This window comes from Felis catus, chromosome A1 (genome assembly GCF_018350175.1).
Source record: "Felis catus isolate Fca126 chromosome A1, F.catus_Fca126_mat1.0, whole genome shotgun sequence".
Lineage (NCBI taxonomy): Eukaryota > Metazoa > Chordata > Mammalia > Carnivora > Felidae > Felis > Felis catus.
In genome coordinates, this window is record NC_058368.1 from 180667878 (window position 1) to 180685158 (window position 17281).

General features: G+C 39.9%; 1 protein-coding gene across 17 annotated transcripts in view; it reads right to left on the bottom strand.

Moving 5' to 3' along the window:
* The window catches only part of TENM2 (teneurin transmembrane protein 2), a 2391334-nt gene that overhangs the window by 152411 nt on the left and 2221642 nt on the right, over positions 1–17281 (bottom strand). For all 17 annotated transcript variants that reach the window (XM_045040340.1, XM_045040320.1, XM_045040321.1 and 14 more), the window contains one exon: positions 1072–1266. In XM_045040340.1, the coding sequence (XP_044896275.1) occupies positions 1072–1266 (195 nt within the window). The remainder of the gene's footprint in view (positions 1–1071; positions 1267–17281) is intronic.

Below are 17281 nucleotides of genomic sequence, written 5' to 3' on the forward strand. Positions count from 1 at the left end.
CCTGACTACGAACTCTGGTTCATGCTTTATATTGAGAGAAACAAGAGATGAACAAGCCGAGACTGTACTATGGAAGCACAAATACAGAGGGGGAAGAGTGACAGGCAGTTTGTCAGAGTTCCTTCGCCTTACAGGTCTCAACACCTTGTACCAAATAACTCTTCTACAAGCACTAACCAGAGTGACTAGGACTGTAGCTGGCTTCTGATCAGCTCCAGAGCGGTGCTCCTTCTCAATCCCTGTACTGCCTCCTCCATGCCGCCTTCCTGCTCACTGAGTCTCATCTCTGATAGTATCTTTTCAGATTGGATTCAGTTTATTACACCCCTAACTTTTCCCATGGGTGCTAGAGGCCACCAGAATGCATGTTATACTGAGCATTTCAGAATTCACCAAATTCCAGTCCTGTGCTACACACCCACCCTCCTCTAATTCTATGTGATTTAGGTTACCAGGACAATGTGCCCTACAACGTGTCTCTAAATGACATGGCTGTCTATTGTCTTTCAAGTCTGACTGCTTTCTGTTGGTATTAATTTTTGTAAAATGTACACATACATATATGGGTACTAGATTACCAGGGGCAGTTTTAAAAAAATAAAACAACTATGGGGAACACAGGGAGATTAAGGATTCTTGTTTATTTATTTATTTTTCTGGATAGCTTTAGTAATTCCCAAATCAGAGGATTTTAAATAAAGCAAAAGAAAAGAGGAAGGAAGATGGGGAAGTAGAAGAAAGAAAAAAGGGTAAAGAAGGAGCAGGAAGGGGGGAGAAGGAGGAGTTACAGGCAAAGAGAAGAAAGATAAAGGCAGAGAAAACAATTTAAAGAAGTAGCCAATTAACATAAAGAAGGGTAAACAAAGCATTCCTTCCAGAACCCCTCCACAGCCCTGTGTTTTCTACAACTTCAGAAGTCTACAAAACCCAAGGCATTTGAAGTTCTCTGCGCAAAATGTTGAAGTTTCCTTTGCAAAATGCGGAGCCTTGGATTGGGCTCCTTAGCAACCGTCTGAGCCTGTAGTAGCCTCCCACCTCTGCTGCTGCCCAGCCTGGCCCTGCAGCACTTACCTTCCTCACAGTGCTCGCCTTTGTGGCCAGCGGAGCACACACAGTTCCCATCAATGCAGGAGCCATGGCCCCCGCAGGAAGGATCGATGCACTGATTCATGGGCACATCACACTCTGCGCCTTTCCAGCCGCTGTAGCACTGGCACGTCCCTTTGGAATATTGTCCGTTTCCACTGCACAGGACGGGGCAGGCAGCTGCAAAAACCAGAGACAGCACACCAGGTCACAGGGGGTAGTGCCTGAAGGGTTGTGTCTGTCTATGGAGGCAGAGCCCACCTGGCATTTCAGCTTTGTTTGCAATGTTAGAGGTTGGAAACTCTGGTCATGGAGGTGCGGAGCCATCTTCAAATAAACAATTACTATCACAATGACAACAACAAAAATGCTACTAGTAACAGCAGCTACCACCAATTAGATGCTTATTATGTGCCAGGCACAGGGTCAAATGCCCTATGTACAATTTATTCCTTAATCATCATAATCGTTTTATGAGGTGGAGGCTAGACTCTGGATGCCTGTTTTACAGATGAGGCTCAGACTGGTCAGATTAGGCAGCCAAAGCCACAAAGCTCAAAAGAGGGGGAGTCCCCTTAGAAAGCAAGTTGGCCCAACTCTAAGCTGTGCACTTGATCAAGCTACATGGATTCGTGTGTTATTATTAGTGGTACAGGAGATTAGGATCCATTTTGCTGAGTATTTAGCTAATTGGCTTCTATTCCTGACAACTTTATGTCCATTAAAAAGAAGTGGGATGGGCTGTGGTTGACACACTCAATCTCTTTATGTTTTAGCTTCCTTATCTAGACTACAAAGAGATAAATGTGTAATAAAGAATAGACTAAACATGCCTGGACTATTAAGAAAAAGAAATCAAGAAGGGGAGGGCAAACCGAAGATCTGAAACTTGTAGTGGTTCCTGTCCCAGCTGGGACTCCCCTGCATTTGTGCAGAGGAAGAGGGCTGAAAGTCATTGAGGACCATCTGGTATGAGATTACCCAATGTTTTTCACCAATCTCGGCTCAAATGTGCCAATTCACCACTTTTAGAGATCAAGACTGGGATTTTAGTGGTCACCTTCAGTCTTTGGACTCTTCCTTTCAGAATCGGTTTGTAAAGAACCTAAGTTTCCAATGTGGCTTCTCATTTTGGGCCTAGAAGGAGGGCACAACTGCCTGCTTTGGAGCTGGCACTCAGGGACCTTCAGAAATGACCAAGAGAGATGTTTCAGAGACTCCTGGTTTACCCATGATTTGGAATGCATGGGTTCTGAGAATTTTACATGTACATGTATGTGTACAGACCAAACTGTGTCACAGGACAGGGATGCAATTAGATCGCTGCAGTAAGTGGTGCCACCCTGCCTCATCAACTGTCCCCTGTTGTCATGTATCTATCTTGTTTTTATAGTAATTAGCTTTCCTTCTGTGAGAGTCTAATTTCCCAGAGATTTAGTAAACCCCTTGAGGACAGGACCATGTTCATCATTGTTGATTTCCTTTTAGCTCTGCAGTCATCAATGTTGATGTAAGTAAATATTTCTCCTATGTTCCTGATATTTAGACATCGTCAACTAGGAGGTTATGGCAAGCACTAAATAGCCATTTATGAAAGACATGGAAAACACAGTTTGTGGAATAGACCTCATGCTGCACACCTGGTACCTTTTTCTGAGGTTTGTAACGTAATTACAAACTTTTCTGAAAAAAAACATCTTAAAGTTGACATATGGTTGAGGGATGTCCTGCCCTCCCCCCAGTGTTTTATTATAGGACAGTTGTGGAAATTATTTGGACTATGATTCTTAGCAGAATTCTCATCCTTCTGAATCTACCAGAGAAAAATGAGTTCAAAAGTGAGAATATCAAAGCCACATAATTGACTCTGGATAGACTCTCTTTAAATGTAGAGAGCATGCTTTCTATTCCAGGATACTTTAGCAGAGGTCTGTACAGAGTTGCTACACATGCTGATTGTCTAAGGCAGGGTAGAAGAAAGCTTTGAACCCAGGGTGCCCAAGATACAGGTTAGGGACTGTGCAAATGTGAGGAAGCATGAGAAAAAGTATGGTCTTTTGAAAAGTTTTGAGAGGGCTTTGAAGAAAAAGTAAATTTGTTCCATGTCAGTTTCTCATGAAATATGCTAAGTTCTATGTCAGGAATGGCAAATGTGTGATGTAAATTACTATTCTCCCTTCCTGTACCTCTGCAGACATCATCAATTGATCATGGCATCTTGTTGCCCTGAGTCTAGACAGAACCTCAAACCTTCAATGCAGTGCCCAGGTTGAGACCTGCAAGAAGGCAGAATTGGCATTTCAAGAGAAAATCCACTTTCCATTTTTGATCTAGGTAACATTAAAATATCTCTTCTACTGGCAAGACTAGAATCGGCATCATTTCTTACCCCACTTCTACTTTAGCCCACTGAAATAGGAAACTAGTGAGAAGGGTGGCCACACATACAGTGAAATGAGCTTCCAAGGGCTGTTTCTGAGTTGAGGATTATATATTGGACAAGCTGCCATGAACAGCAGAGAAAGTTACATCAAATCACCCCCACTGGACCCCCAATGCACCTTCTTTCCTCTCAAAGGGTGGAAGAGGGTAGAAAGTAAGGGGTGAATAAGTATTATCTTTATTAATTGATAAAATAGTTACAATTATTTTATTTATTCATACTGCAACTATTTCTCTTCTGTATAAACTCCATGTGGTGAAAAAAAATAGGATTGTCTAGAAGGTAAGAATGGATTTTATTTAAAACCAGGTGCTTGGGAAATCAAATTTAAAATGTGACCTACTTAAATTACTCAGGGGAAGAAATGGAGACTCGTCAGGTCAGAGAATTCTCCACATTCTAAATGCAGCTTTCCTTCAGTATGTTTGCTGCATGACCACTGGGAGTGTGGTAAGAAATGCAAAACACTGTGGTAGTCTCTGGAAAGCAAGGCACTGGATGGACTTGGCTGATGCCACATAAAAAAGTGGAAGCAGCTTAAAGAGGAATGAATTTTTCTAGTAATCCAGGTGCCACTGGGGGCGAATGCAAAAGCCAGATGAGAGCCTTCTAGTGGTCACTGGGCTCACCTGCATGGAGAACATCATCCCTCAGGAGTAACTGATTCATTCTCAGACATAACTCAACCCAGACTGTCACAGTATGTAAGGCTCAGCCTGATCCTCATTTGAGAGGCCGAATGTGGGGACCTCCCATATTCATAACTTTTCTTATATTTTTACTATCACAAATCTACATGATTGTTTTCTTTAAATGACAGCTTATAGGACAAACAACTCTTGACTCCATGCTCTGCCCGGAGGTAATATGGAGCAGAAGCAGAAAGAGCAAAAATTTTGTTGTCAGAAAGACCTGGGCTTAAAAACCTGGCTTGTCACTTACCAGCTTTGGGAATTTGGCCAGATCACTGCATTTCTCTGAAATCCAATTTTATCTTCAATGTATCATTTTTTCAGACTTAATGGGAGCATTAAGTGCAATTATGCATGCAAGGACTCAAAGTAGTAGCTGACACATGGTTTACAATGACCAGATGTTCCCTCTTGAAATTCCAGACTGAACCTCCAAAATGACTTCAAGGGTTAATAAAATAAAAAATGCAGTGTGTCTCAAACGTGTGCATGCACGCACATACATACCTCCACCACCACCACCACCAGGCTATCAAATAATACTAATGGAAAGAGTTCATCTTCTTCTTCCCGCAATCTTCTCTGGTTGTGGGTGGGAGGTGGTTTTGGAATCACATGTGGAGTGTTTGATGTCCCTGCCTCTCTCTCCTCTTCCTGAGGCTTACAGTAGCAGAACATTGCGCATTCAAGCTACTATTTAAAATTAATTAAGATGTTTGCACAAAGTGACTATTCTTGTTTTACAAATCTAGTAAATAGAAGCTCTAAGACTCACGCAGAAGAAAAATAAATTACTGCTGCCACTAACAAATGACAAGTTAACAGGCTGATGACAAAAAAAAAAAAAATGACACAATTTAGATTCACCTAAATGTGTAAAGCTCATTTTAATGATCAAGCTGGAGGGTTTTTTTCTCCCCCAAGTTCTCTGTAAGGGATGAAATGAATTATCAGTGTTATTTGCTCAGTGGGAAGTAACAGGACAAGCCACCCATATCTTCTGTTTTCTTTTTTTTTATGTTTATTTATTTTTGAGAGAGAGAGAGAGAGAGAGAGAGAGAGGGAGGGAGTGAGTGAGCATGAGTGGAGAAGGGTTAGAAGGAGAGAGGGGGACAGAGGATCTGAAGCTGGCTCTGTACTGACAGCAGCAAGCCTGACGCGGGGCTTGAACCCACAAACCATGAGTTCATGACCTGAGTCGAAGTCGGAAGCTCAACTGACTGAGCCACCCAGAAGTCCCTCAAATGTTGTATCTTTTAAAAATTATTTGAAATATGATTGAAAGCCTCTGTGGAAAAGAGACTTGAGAATACTTGAACCTAGTAATCTGGGTAAATTGTCAAACTAACACTAACGATTAATTGGTTGTCTTACTTCCCAGTTAATCAATAAATACTTATGAATAACCTAATACGTACTAGTAGCTGGGTTAGGTGCTAGGAAAAGAATGATGGAGAAATAAAGATGCCTGATTGTCCTGAAGCAATTGAGGATCTAATATTTGGGTGATAAAGGCAAAGCAAAGCTCAGTATCCTTAACACCAAAACTGGTGTCCCATGGTCTTTCCACATTGTGGAATTAGCTTGGTGCTCAGCAAAATGGGTTAGGAAAGAGAAGTTTCATTTCTTGCTAGGTCCCTACAAGGAGCTCATCTGCAGAACCAAGGTGGGGAAGTACTCTGACCAGGGAACTTGGTGGGATGCAGAGCTGCCTGATTTGGATTCTTAGATGAGGACTTTTGTGGGCTCTAGGGCCTAGTTTGCCGGCACCCAGGCAAGGAGCTGAATCATAGCCCTACCCACTGTGAAGAGTGTCTTCTAGCTCCATGTGACCAGAATGGCTGGTAACAGCTCCTGGAAGCTGTGTAGTCCAACTGTGCTTGAGCCAAGAGGCAGACAGGAAGATCTGACTGCCCCCAAAGCAAAGCTAGTACCACGCATGGAGGCTTTCTGTGCCATTCACAGTAGGGGGATTAATTCATGCCAAGGCTGAAGGTAGCTCTCAACCCCTCCCACCTGAAGAGCATGTTTGGAAGTTGAGAGTAGTCTGGAGCCTTCCTTCTCCCTTCCACATAGGCAAGGGGGCTGAGACATAGCCCTGATCACTATGGAGTGTGTCTTTCAGCCTTATCTAACCAGGGCTGGTAAGAAAAATGTGAAAGCTGCATGGCCCAGTAGTACTAGAGCTGAGAATAGGGGAAGTAGAGCCAAATTTGCAGAGCGAAGCCAGTAGACCTGTTTGGCCCCAGAACTTGGAGTATAAGTCAGCTTGCATTAAGACAACAAAGAGTTTTACTGGTTTTAGAGTGGCTTCCCCCACAGTGCCCTGGCAGGAAATCTAATTTGTGGCCCTGCTTAATGCTGAATATTGCCTTCAGCCTGTGTGACCAAGGAACCTGCATAGCTCATTCAACAACCCTACATACAGTGGCATTTGAACAGAGAGCATAGCCTGTGGTTTCCTTTGTCTGGAGAGCAAAATGAGTGGCCTCATATGACCAAGAATTCAGTGAATACCCTGGCCTGATTCAAACTCTCAAACAATGAACTGTACAAACCTTGGGTCCTGGTTTGTTGCCCTGACTAATTCATAGCCCATCTATAATACCTAGCTCTAACCATTTATGAAGCCTGATCAGAGAATCCAGGCAGCCATGAAGCCCATCCCATAGCTTCACTTGGGTAGAGAACCAAGCCAGCAGTCATATCCAACTATTCTTAGCCAGTGGCAAATCCCTTCACCCTTGTCCTCAGGGCTCAAACAGTTGTCCTGCCCCAAAACAGACCATAATATCAGGCTCTACCTGCCCAGGGACATTACCATAAGACATATTCAGAAGCCCAAAATGAGCTGATTGGTGAGGAACTATATCTTCCAAAGCAAACCTGTAAAATCTGCAAGAGAAGTCTCAACATAAAGAATCAAGGACCACAAAAAAAATTAGGTAAATATGACACTACTGAAGGAAACTATAAAATTCTATACTGTACTGATCCTACAGAAATGGAGATCTATGAATTGTGAGACAAAGAATTCAAAATAATCCTCTTAAGGAAGTTCAGTGAACTCCAAGAAAACACAGACAACTAAATGAAATTAGCAAAACAATGCATGAACAAAATGAGAAGTTTGACAAAGAAATAGAAACCATCAAAACCAAAACAAAAACAAAAACAAAACTCAAGTTGAAAAATATAATAGCCCAACTGAGAATTCAATATAGAGTTTCAAAAGTAGTAGACTTGACCATGCAGAAGAAAGAATCAGTGACCTGGAGGATAGAATATTGGAAACTACCCAGTTAGTGGAGCAAAAAAGAAAAGGATGAAAGAGTGAAGAAAGCCTACAGGAATTATAGGACACAATGAAAACACATAACATTCACATTATCTGAATTCCAGAAGATGAGATAAAGAGAAAGGGACAGAAAGTATATTTAAAAGCCAATAATGGCTGAAAACTTCCCAAATCTAGGGAGATAAATGGAAATCTAGATCCATGAGACTGAAACAAATAGGTTGAACTCAAATAGGGCTACACTGAGACACATTAATTAAATTGTCAAAAATCAAAGGTAAAGAATTTTAAGAAAATCAAGATAAAAGAGAGAAGTAATATACAAGGAAACCTGTATAGAACAATCAACAGACGTCTCAACAGAAAATTTTCAGGCCAGGAAAAACTGGGATAACATATTCCAAATACTGAATAAAAATAACTGTCTACTGAAAATTCTATACCGGGTGAAACTGTCCTTCAGAAACAACGGAGGAATAATGACTTACCCAAATAAACAAAAGCTGAGGGAGTTCATGACCACCAGACCTGACCTACAAGAAATTCTAAAGGAGTTCTGTGAGTGGAAGTGAAAGAATGCTAATTAACCTCAAAAAAAAAACAAAAAACAGGGGCGCCTGGGTGGCGCAGTCGGTTAAGCGTCCGACTTCAGCCAGGTCACGATCTCGCGGTCCGGGAGTTCGAGCCCCGCGTCGGGCTCTGGGCTGATGGCTCAGAGCCTGGAGCCTGTTTCCGATTCTGTGTCTCCTTCTCTCTCTGCCCCTCCCTCGTTCATGCTCTGTCTCTCTCTGTCCCAAAAATAAATAAAAACGTTGAAAAAAAAAACAAAAAACAAAAAAAAGTAGTGTAAATCTCACTGGTAATGGTAAATATATATATAGTTAGATTTCGCAATATGGTAATAGTGGCACATAACTAACTTACAACTCTAGCTCTAGTTCTAAGTTATACAATTACATATAAATTGTAATAGCAATAGCCTAAAATGTGAGTGGGAGAAGTATAAAATATATGAATTCTATTGAAATTAAGTTGTTATCAGTTTAAGATATTATAAGTTTAAGATATTTTATGTACCCCTCATGGTAATCCCAAGGGAAAATCTTGTAGCAATTACACAAAAGAATACAATAAAGATGCTTAAGCATACTAATGCCAAAAGATATCAAAACACACAAAAAGTAGGATAAGAAATAAGGAGCAATGGATCTACAAAACAAGCAGAAAACAATTAACAAAATGGTAATAGTGTTTACTTATCAATAATTATTTATTAAAAAAATTTTCATGTTTATTTATTTTTGAGACAGAGAGAGAGAGAGAGAGAGCAGGAGAGGGGCAGAGAGAGAGGGAGACAGAATCCCAAGCAGGCTCTGTGCTGTCAGCACAGAGCCCAATTTGGGGCTCGAACCCACAAACTGCGAGATCATGACCTGAGCTGAAACCAAGAGTGGGATGCTCAACCCATTGAGCCACCTAGGTGCCCCTCGATAACTACTTTAAATGTAAATGATTAAAATTTCTAATCAAAATACAAAGAGTGGCTGAAAGGAAAAAAGACAAGATCCAACAATATGCTGCTTACAAGAGACTCACTTTAGCCGCAAAGACACACAGAGAGTGAAGAGATGGAAAAAAAGACATTTCAAGTAAATGGTAACAACAACAAAAAGGAGGGGTAGCTATATTTATACCAGACCAAATAGACTTTTAAAATGATAAAAACAAACAAACAAAGAAACAAGGAAAGTCATTATATACAGGGGTCAATAAGAGAAATAAGAGAAAAACAATTGTAAATATTTATGTACCAAATATTGAAGCACCTAAATACATAAAGTGAAAACTAACAGAGCTAAAAGGAGAAATAAATGATAAGATAATAATAGTTGGGGACTTTAATACCCCATTCTCAACAATGGATAGATCATCCAGACAGAGAATTGATAAGGAAATAGCTGATTTGAACAACAGTATGACTAAATGGACCTAAAAGACATATAAAGAACCTTCTATCCTACAACACCAGAATATACATTCTTCTGAAGTGCACATAAAACATTTTCTAGTATAGACCACATGTTAGACCACCAAATAAGTCTTAGAAAAATCAAGGTTAAAATTATAACAAATATCTTTTCAGACCACAGTGATCTCAAACTAGAAATCAATAGCAAGGGGAAAATGGGAAAATTCACAAAAACATGGAAATTAAACAGCATCCTCCTGAGCAAACAAATGATGAAATAAGAAACTAAAAGTGAAAAAGTTTTCTTGGGACAAATGAATATAGAAATACAACATACCAGAACTTATGGGATGCAGTATAAGCAGTTCTTAGGAAGTTCACAGCAGTAAATGCCTACATTAAGAAGCAAAAAGAACTCAAATAATAACATAACTCTATGCCTTAAGGAACTAGAAAAATAAAGAACTAAGGCCAAAGTTAGCAGAAGAAAAGAAATCATAAGGATTCGAGCAGAAATAAATGAAGTAGAGAACAGATACACAACAGGAAAGATTAACCAAACTAAGAGTTGGTTCTTTGAAAAGATACACAAAATTGACAAACCCCTCACAGGACTAACCAAGAAAAAAACAGAAAGAATCCAAATCAACAAATTTAAAAATGAAAAAGGAGACATAATAACTGACCACACAAAAATACAAAGGATCAGAAAAGGCTACTGTGAATAACTATACACCAACAAATTGGACAACCTAGAAGAGATGGAAAAATTCTTAGAAAATCTGAATAAACAAATTACCAGTAAGGAGATTGAATTAGTAATAAAAAATCTCCCAATGAAGAAAAGCCCAGAACCAGAATTCATTGGTGAATTTTACCAAACATTTAAAGAAGAAGTAACACAAATGTTTCTCAAACTCTACCAAAAAATCCCAACTGGAGATCCTGTTTGGGAAAATGAGAGTAATCTGGAATGGCTCCTCTTCTTACCATCCAGGCAAGGGGGCTGAGAATATATTTTATGAGGCTAGCACTGTCTGATACCAAAACCAGAAAATAACACTACTAGAAAAGAACACTACAGGCCAATATTCCTAAAAAATATAGATGCAAAACTTTCACCAAAATACTAGTAAACTGAACTTAGCAACACATTAAAAACATCATTCGCCATGATCAAGTGGGATTTATCTCTAGGATGTAAAGATGGTTCACATACATAAACCAATTAATGTGACACATTCTGTTAATAAAAGGAAACAAAATAATATCATCTCAATAGACACAATAAAAAGCCTCTGACAAAATTCAACATCCACTCATGATAAATACTCTTAACAAATTAGGCAAAGAAGGAATATATCTCAACATAATAAAGCCTATATATGAGAAGCCCACAGCTGACATCATACTCAACAGTGAAAGGTTGAAAGGTTTTCCTTTAAGATCAGGAATAAAACAAGGGTGTCCACTCTCAGTCCTATTTAGCGAAGTACTAGAAGTACTAGTAAGAGCAGTCAGGCAAGAAAAAGAAATAAAAGGCATTGAAATTGGAAAGGAAGATGTAGAATTGTCTCTATTTGCAGATAACATTATTTTATATACAGAGAATCTTAAACATTCAACCAGAAAACTTAGATTAATGAATTCCATAAAGTTGCAGGATACAAAATCAACATAAAAAAAATCAGTAGTATTTCTATATGTTAACAACAAAGTTTTAAAAAATAAAGAAAGAAGTTAATGCCATTTACAATAGCATCAAAAGCAATAAAATACTTAGGAACAAATTTAACTAGGGAAGCAAAAGATCTCCACTCTGAAAACTGTAAAACACTGATGAAAGAAATCAAAGAAGACACAAATAAACAGAAAGGTATCCTATGCAATGTATTTGAAGAATTCATAATGTTAAAATGTCAATACTACCAAAAATCATCTACAGATACAACACAGTTTTTATCAAAATTCCTATGGCATTTTGGTCCACAAAAGACCTCAGACAGAAAAAGAAATCCTGAGAAAGAACAAAGCAGAAGATATCATACTTCCTGAGTTCAAGCTATACTATAAAGCTATAGTCATCAAAATAGTATGGTTCCAGTATAAAAACAGACACATAGACCAAAAGAACAGAATTGAGAGTCCTGAAATGAACCCAAGCATATATGGTCAACTAATATTTGGTAAGGGAGCCAAGGGTATTTACTGGAGAAAAGATGGTCTCTTCAATAAATGGAGCTGGGAAATTTGGATATTTGCATGTAAAAGAATAAAACTGGGCCCCTCTCTTACACCAGTCACAAAAACAACTCAAAATAGATTAAAGATTTAAATGTAAGACCTGAAACCATGAAACTTCTAAGAGAAAATGTAGGAACAAATCTCCTTGACATGGGTCTTGCTAATGAGTTTTTGGATATGACACCTAAAATACAAGCAACATAATAAAAAATAAACAAGTGGGACTATATCAAACTAAAAAGCTTTTCCACAGCAAAAGAAACCATCAACACAGTGAAACACAACTCTCAGAATGGGAGAAAATATTTGCAAACCCCGTGTATCTGATAAGAGGTTAATATCCAAAATGTATAAAGAAGTCATACAACAAAATGGAAAAAACAAACAAAAACAAAAACAAAAATTTAAAAATGGGCAAAGGGCCTAAATAGTACTTAATACAAAAAAGATATATGAAAGACTAATGGGTACATGAAAAGATGTTCAACATCACTAGCCATTAGGGAAATGAAAATTAAAACAACGAAATATCTCCTCACACATGTTAGAATGATTATCATTAAAAGACAAGAGAGAAAACCGTAAATTGGCATAGCCACTAAAGAAAACAGTATAAGGAACCTTAAAAAACAGAAACACTGTGATTCAGCAATTCTACTTCTGGGAATATACTCAAAGTAAACAAAACCAATAACTAACTTGAAAAAGATATCTGCACTCTCATGTTCACAGGAGCATTGTTTACAATAGTCAAGACATGGAAGCAATCTACATGTTCACTGATGGGCGAATGAATAAAGAACTTATGATATATAGACACAATGGAATATTATTCAGCCATAAAAAATGAGGAGATCCTACCATTTGCGACAACATGGATGAAACTTAAAGGCACTATGTTAAAGGCACTGTCAGACAGAGGAAAACAAAATTGTTCAATCTCACATGTGGAATATGAAAACCAACAACAACAAAAAACCAAACTCATAGAAAAAGAGATTAGACCTGTGGTTACCAGAGGTGTGTGTGGGGGGGGGGGAGGGGGGAGGACAGGAACTGGAGGAAGGTAGTCAAAAGGGACAAACTTCCAGTTAGAAGATAAGTACTAGAGATGTAATATACAGCATGATGACCATAGCCAACATTCCTGTATGATATATAGGAAAGTAGTGAAGACAGTAAAATCCCAAGAGTTTGCAACACAAGAAGAAAATTTTTTTCTCTTGTCTTTTATCTTTTCTTTTTATGAGAAAGCTATCCATATGAGAGGATGAATGGTAGTTGTGATCACTTCACCATCTATATAAATCAAACTATTGTGTTGTATGCCTTAAACAGTGACATATGTCAACTGTTTCTCAATAAAGGTGAAAAAAATTCCATACAGATTAAAGATCTAAATAGAAAAAAAATACAAAAGCATGAGAAGAAATAAAGACTAATTTTATTTTCTTGGGAAGAGGATATGTAAGGAAGACAGATTCCAGAAACCGAGAAGGAAAAGATCAGCTTTGATTACATAAGATTTATATTTTCTCTACTACAAAGAATGCCCTAACCAAATTAAGGGATGACCAACCCCAGGAAGAAATATTTTTAACACATTTTACAGAGTAGAGTTTGATATTTGAAATACACAAAGAGCTCTTACAAATCAATAAAAAAAGAGACAGATGAATGAAAACCTGGGCAAAGGACATAGAAATGTAAACTGCCAATAAAAGTATGAGAAGACACATAGCTTCACTAGCAGTTAATTAAGTATAGATAAAAATAATGAGGAGAAATAATCCTTGGCTTATCATATTGGGAAAAAAAACATTTAAAAGACCACCAGGACTGCTGTGGCTGAAGGGAATGGGCTTTGTCAAATCCAGTTGGTGGGGGCAGAAACGAAAACTAGCCTTCAGGGGCTGGGCATAATTTGTCACTGTCTGGATAGCTCCCTGGCTCACTGTGCCCAACCAAGAAACCTAGTGATCAGTGCCTCAGTTTTCCCTCCCTATTAAATGGGCAGGGTGATAAAGAACTGTTTGTGTAGGAAGAGTGAGGAGGTTGGAAAGTAGAAGGAACAATTACAAAAGTACAAACGCAAAGATCATCAGCCATTCTGATCACAATAGTCACTTGTGACCCAAACAGCAACCCCTACTTCCTGCCTAGAACACTCAGACACTAGTTGGTCTCAGTGAGGGCAAGATCCAGCAGGACTCCCGTGAAGAGAAGGAGAAAGCAGAGGGCGCTTCTGACAGACAGGGGCAGAGTCTCTGGCTCAGAGGGCCAAAGTTCAGGTGCACCAACTTTCTCATTCCTGTTCTGTCAAATGGCACATTAATAAGCAAGAAAGAGATTCAGGGAAGAATTTCCAGAAGGACAAAAAACTCATCAGGTGTGTCAGATCTCTGACATTCAGGAGCCATGTGGGGAAAGACGCACACGCTGACTTAAGCACGAAAGTATGGATGCTTTAATTAATCCGGGGTGAATTTAATTGCTTTAGTTAAGTGGAAATCGGGTTAAAAATGATGCAGAGCATGCTGGGGTGTGTTAAAAACATGACATATGAGTTGGATGAATCGATAAATTAAAAGTGCACAGATGTTTTAATTAAACCCAGGGAAGTTAACGAAGATCACAAGAGACTTTTAAGCCTATGATTAATTCAATTCATTTAAAATACCTGTAGAGATATGGGGATGCCTCCATTTTGAGAGTTATAAAAGTTCTCAATCGGTAAGTGCTTAAGCTGTTCTTAAAAAACGTCTAAGTTTGTGTTTGTGTGTGTGTGTGTGTGTGACTGAACAACATTAATTACATAATGAATATTTAAATTCTTCATAGTACATGGTAAGCCTTTCTGCAGCTCAAGTCCAGAAATGAAGTAGCTTTTTACTTACTACGGTTCAAGCAAGGAGAAGAGTCTGCAAATTATTGGCATCTTGTTACCTACAAGCACGGAAGCTTTCAAAAGACCTAGGGGGTCTATTTATTCATTGCTGTCTCCCCAGCCAGTAGAGCAGAGCCAGGTTTAGGAGGCAGCCTGAATCTCCCTTCATTTTTACTCACTGTGTGACTGTGTACGCTATTTGCAGCCTTGATTTCCTTATCTTTAAAATGGGACAAGAATTCAGGAGTACTTATCTCATTGTGTTTTTAAGAGGATGAAATAATGCCTATAAAGTGCTACGTACAGGGCCTGGTACACAGTAAGAAATCTGTAGATGTGACTTTATTATCATTTTGATTAGAGAAAAGTGTTGTGACTCACCCCATCATAAGGGGACAAGTCACCCATCCCAGCCAACTCCCTCTCTAAACACTGGTTTATTTACCAATACAGGTTTTCCTAAAACCATACTGCTTTCCTAACTCTGTGCATCAGATCAACAGCAAGTTCCCCCAGGGTTAGGCACTCTGCTTCCTAAGGCTGCTTGGCAACTTATGTAGTCATCTATAAAGGGGAAAAAAAAGTTTTTAAGTTTCCAAAGCAATTTAACTTGGGGGAGGGCTGACGGATTTAAGTCCCGAGAAGTGATTTGTTTGGTAATACAGCAAGCATGGGAAACGTGAACAGCCACTTTTGGAGGCTGTGGGTGTGGACTCGCTTGGGGCCACCAAATAATGGGCTCTGTCCCTTGTACACTGTGGAGGCAAGCCTCCTCCATGTCTGTTCGGCAAGCTGGGGGTAGGGATGAAAGTGACCTTACTGCTCCTGGGCACAGTTATCATTGGACAGTCTCAGCAGAGTTCAAGGGCAATGTGATCTAGACTCAGACCTGAATGTGCACAAGCGTCTTTTGGGGATCCCATTAGAATGCAGATTCTGATTCAGAGGGGCTGGCATAGGGCCTGAGGGTTTGGATACTTTACAGGCTCCCCAGGTTGGGGCTAGTACCCCGGACCTACTGACTGAATCAGACACTCTGGAGGGAGCTGAGCAAGCTGTGTGTTTACAGGGGATTCTGATGAGTATGGTTCTAATTCCATACCTGGGCAAGTGTCTTAATTTCTGTAAGCCTCAGTTTCCTAAGCTGCGAAATGGGGATGATGATGATGATGATGTATGTTATAAAGATAAAATGAGATAATAACATAAACCCTTCACATAGTGCCTCAGCCATTTTCTGCAAAGTGTTTTCCAAGTGTATCTGCTTTAAGCCCTTGTCCTGGGCCCTTGCTGCCAAGGAATTAACTGCATGTTTTCTCAGGTCAGGGGTGGGAGGAAGGAGAGGTAGGTTTCAGCCATCAAACTGCATGGGGTGTAGAATGACTTATACAGGTAGCCACCATGGCTCCTGGCCCTTCTGCATTAATGGGGATTGTGGGGAGAGAAGGCGGACAGAGGGAGACAGGTATGCAAGGCAGAGGGTCTGAAGGGACAATGCATGGAGTGCATCTATGCTTATTCCATGGAGGATTGGTAGGGCCTGAGTGTCTTTCACTGAGACAGGCGAGGCCAGCTGAAAAAGGGGGAGGGGTTCTTTGGGCCAAGAAAGTTCTGAGGGATGTGTTTCTGGGGTGGTGGGGAGGACCCCTCCACAAGCAGGGAGGGGATAAGGGGCTTGTTATTCCTCTCCTGAGTGCAGAAGTCCACCGAGGGGAGCGACTCATGGGGAGGTGGGAAAGCAGGTTATGAGGCAGAGTCCAGCCAGGAGGTCGGACAGCCTGAGCTGCACATGGGGCTTTGACAGTTGTCACTGACCTCCATTCAGGGAGCCTTCCTGCCAAGCATGTCTCCTGTGTGGCCACTGGGGCTATATGCCTCAGAGTCAGCCAGACTCAGCCTCAAAATCGGGCCATGCTATGTGTCCTTGGGCAAATAGCTAACTTTCCTTAAGTCTGTGTTTCTACTGTAAAATAAGGATAAAAACACTGATTTCAAAGACTCATGAAGACAAATGCTATCTAATATTTATGGAGCACTTGATACATGTCAAGCACAGCTCTATACACTTGACATGAATTTACCTTTTAGTCCTTACAGCAATGCAACAGGTAGTATTTCAATTCACCTCCATTTTACAGATGAGAAAACCAAGGCTCATGGAGGTTAAGTAATTTTTTAAAATGGGTATAGCTAACTGGAGGAGCATGGATTCAATCCCAACAAACTCAAACTCTACTGCTTTTGTGCTTGGTAACTGTGCTCTTCTGAGACAAGGCACATAAACTCTGAGATCAATGTCAACTTTTTTTTTTCTGTTTTATTCCTCCTCCTTCCCTCTGACCCTCCCTCCTTCCCTGCATTTAAATTTGTGCCTCAAAGTTGGCTGATTCATATCACATGATTAATCTGGTAAATTAGAACCTTGTTCTCCAGTGCTCATTTGGGTCTCGCACATTTTCTGGCAATGTTTTCATCTTTACAAGTCTTGTCCCCTAAATTCAAGTTGCCAAACATTTAGAGACCACATGCGACTTCCTGGGCACCAAAGTAGGTGCAAGGAGGTTTAATAAAGAGGACTGTTAGACACCCCAGTCTCTCCTCCACGGACCAGTGTCCCAAACAGCAGTGCTTTCAACAATAGCCAAAATTTGGAAAGAGCCTA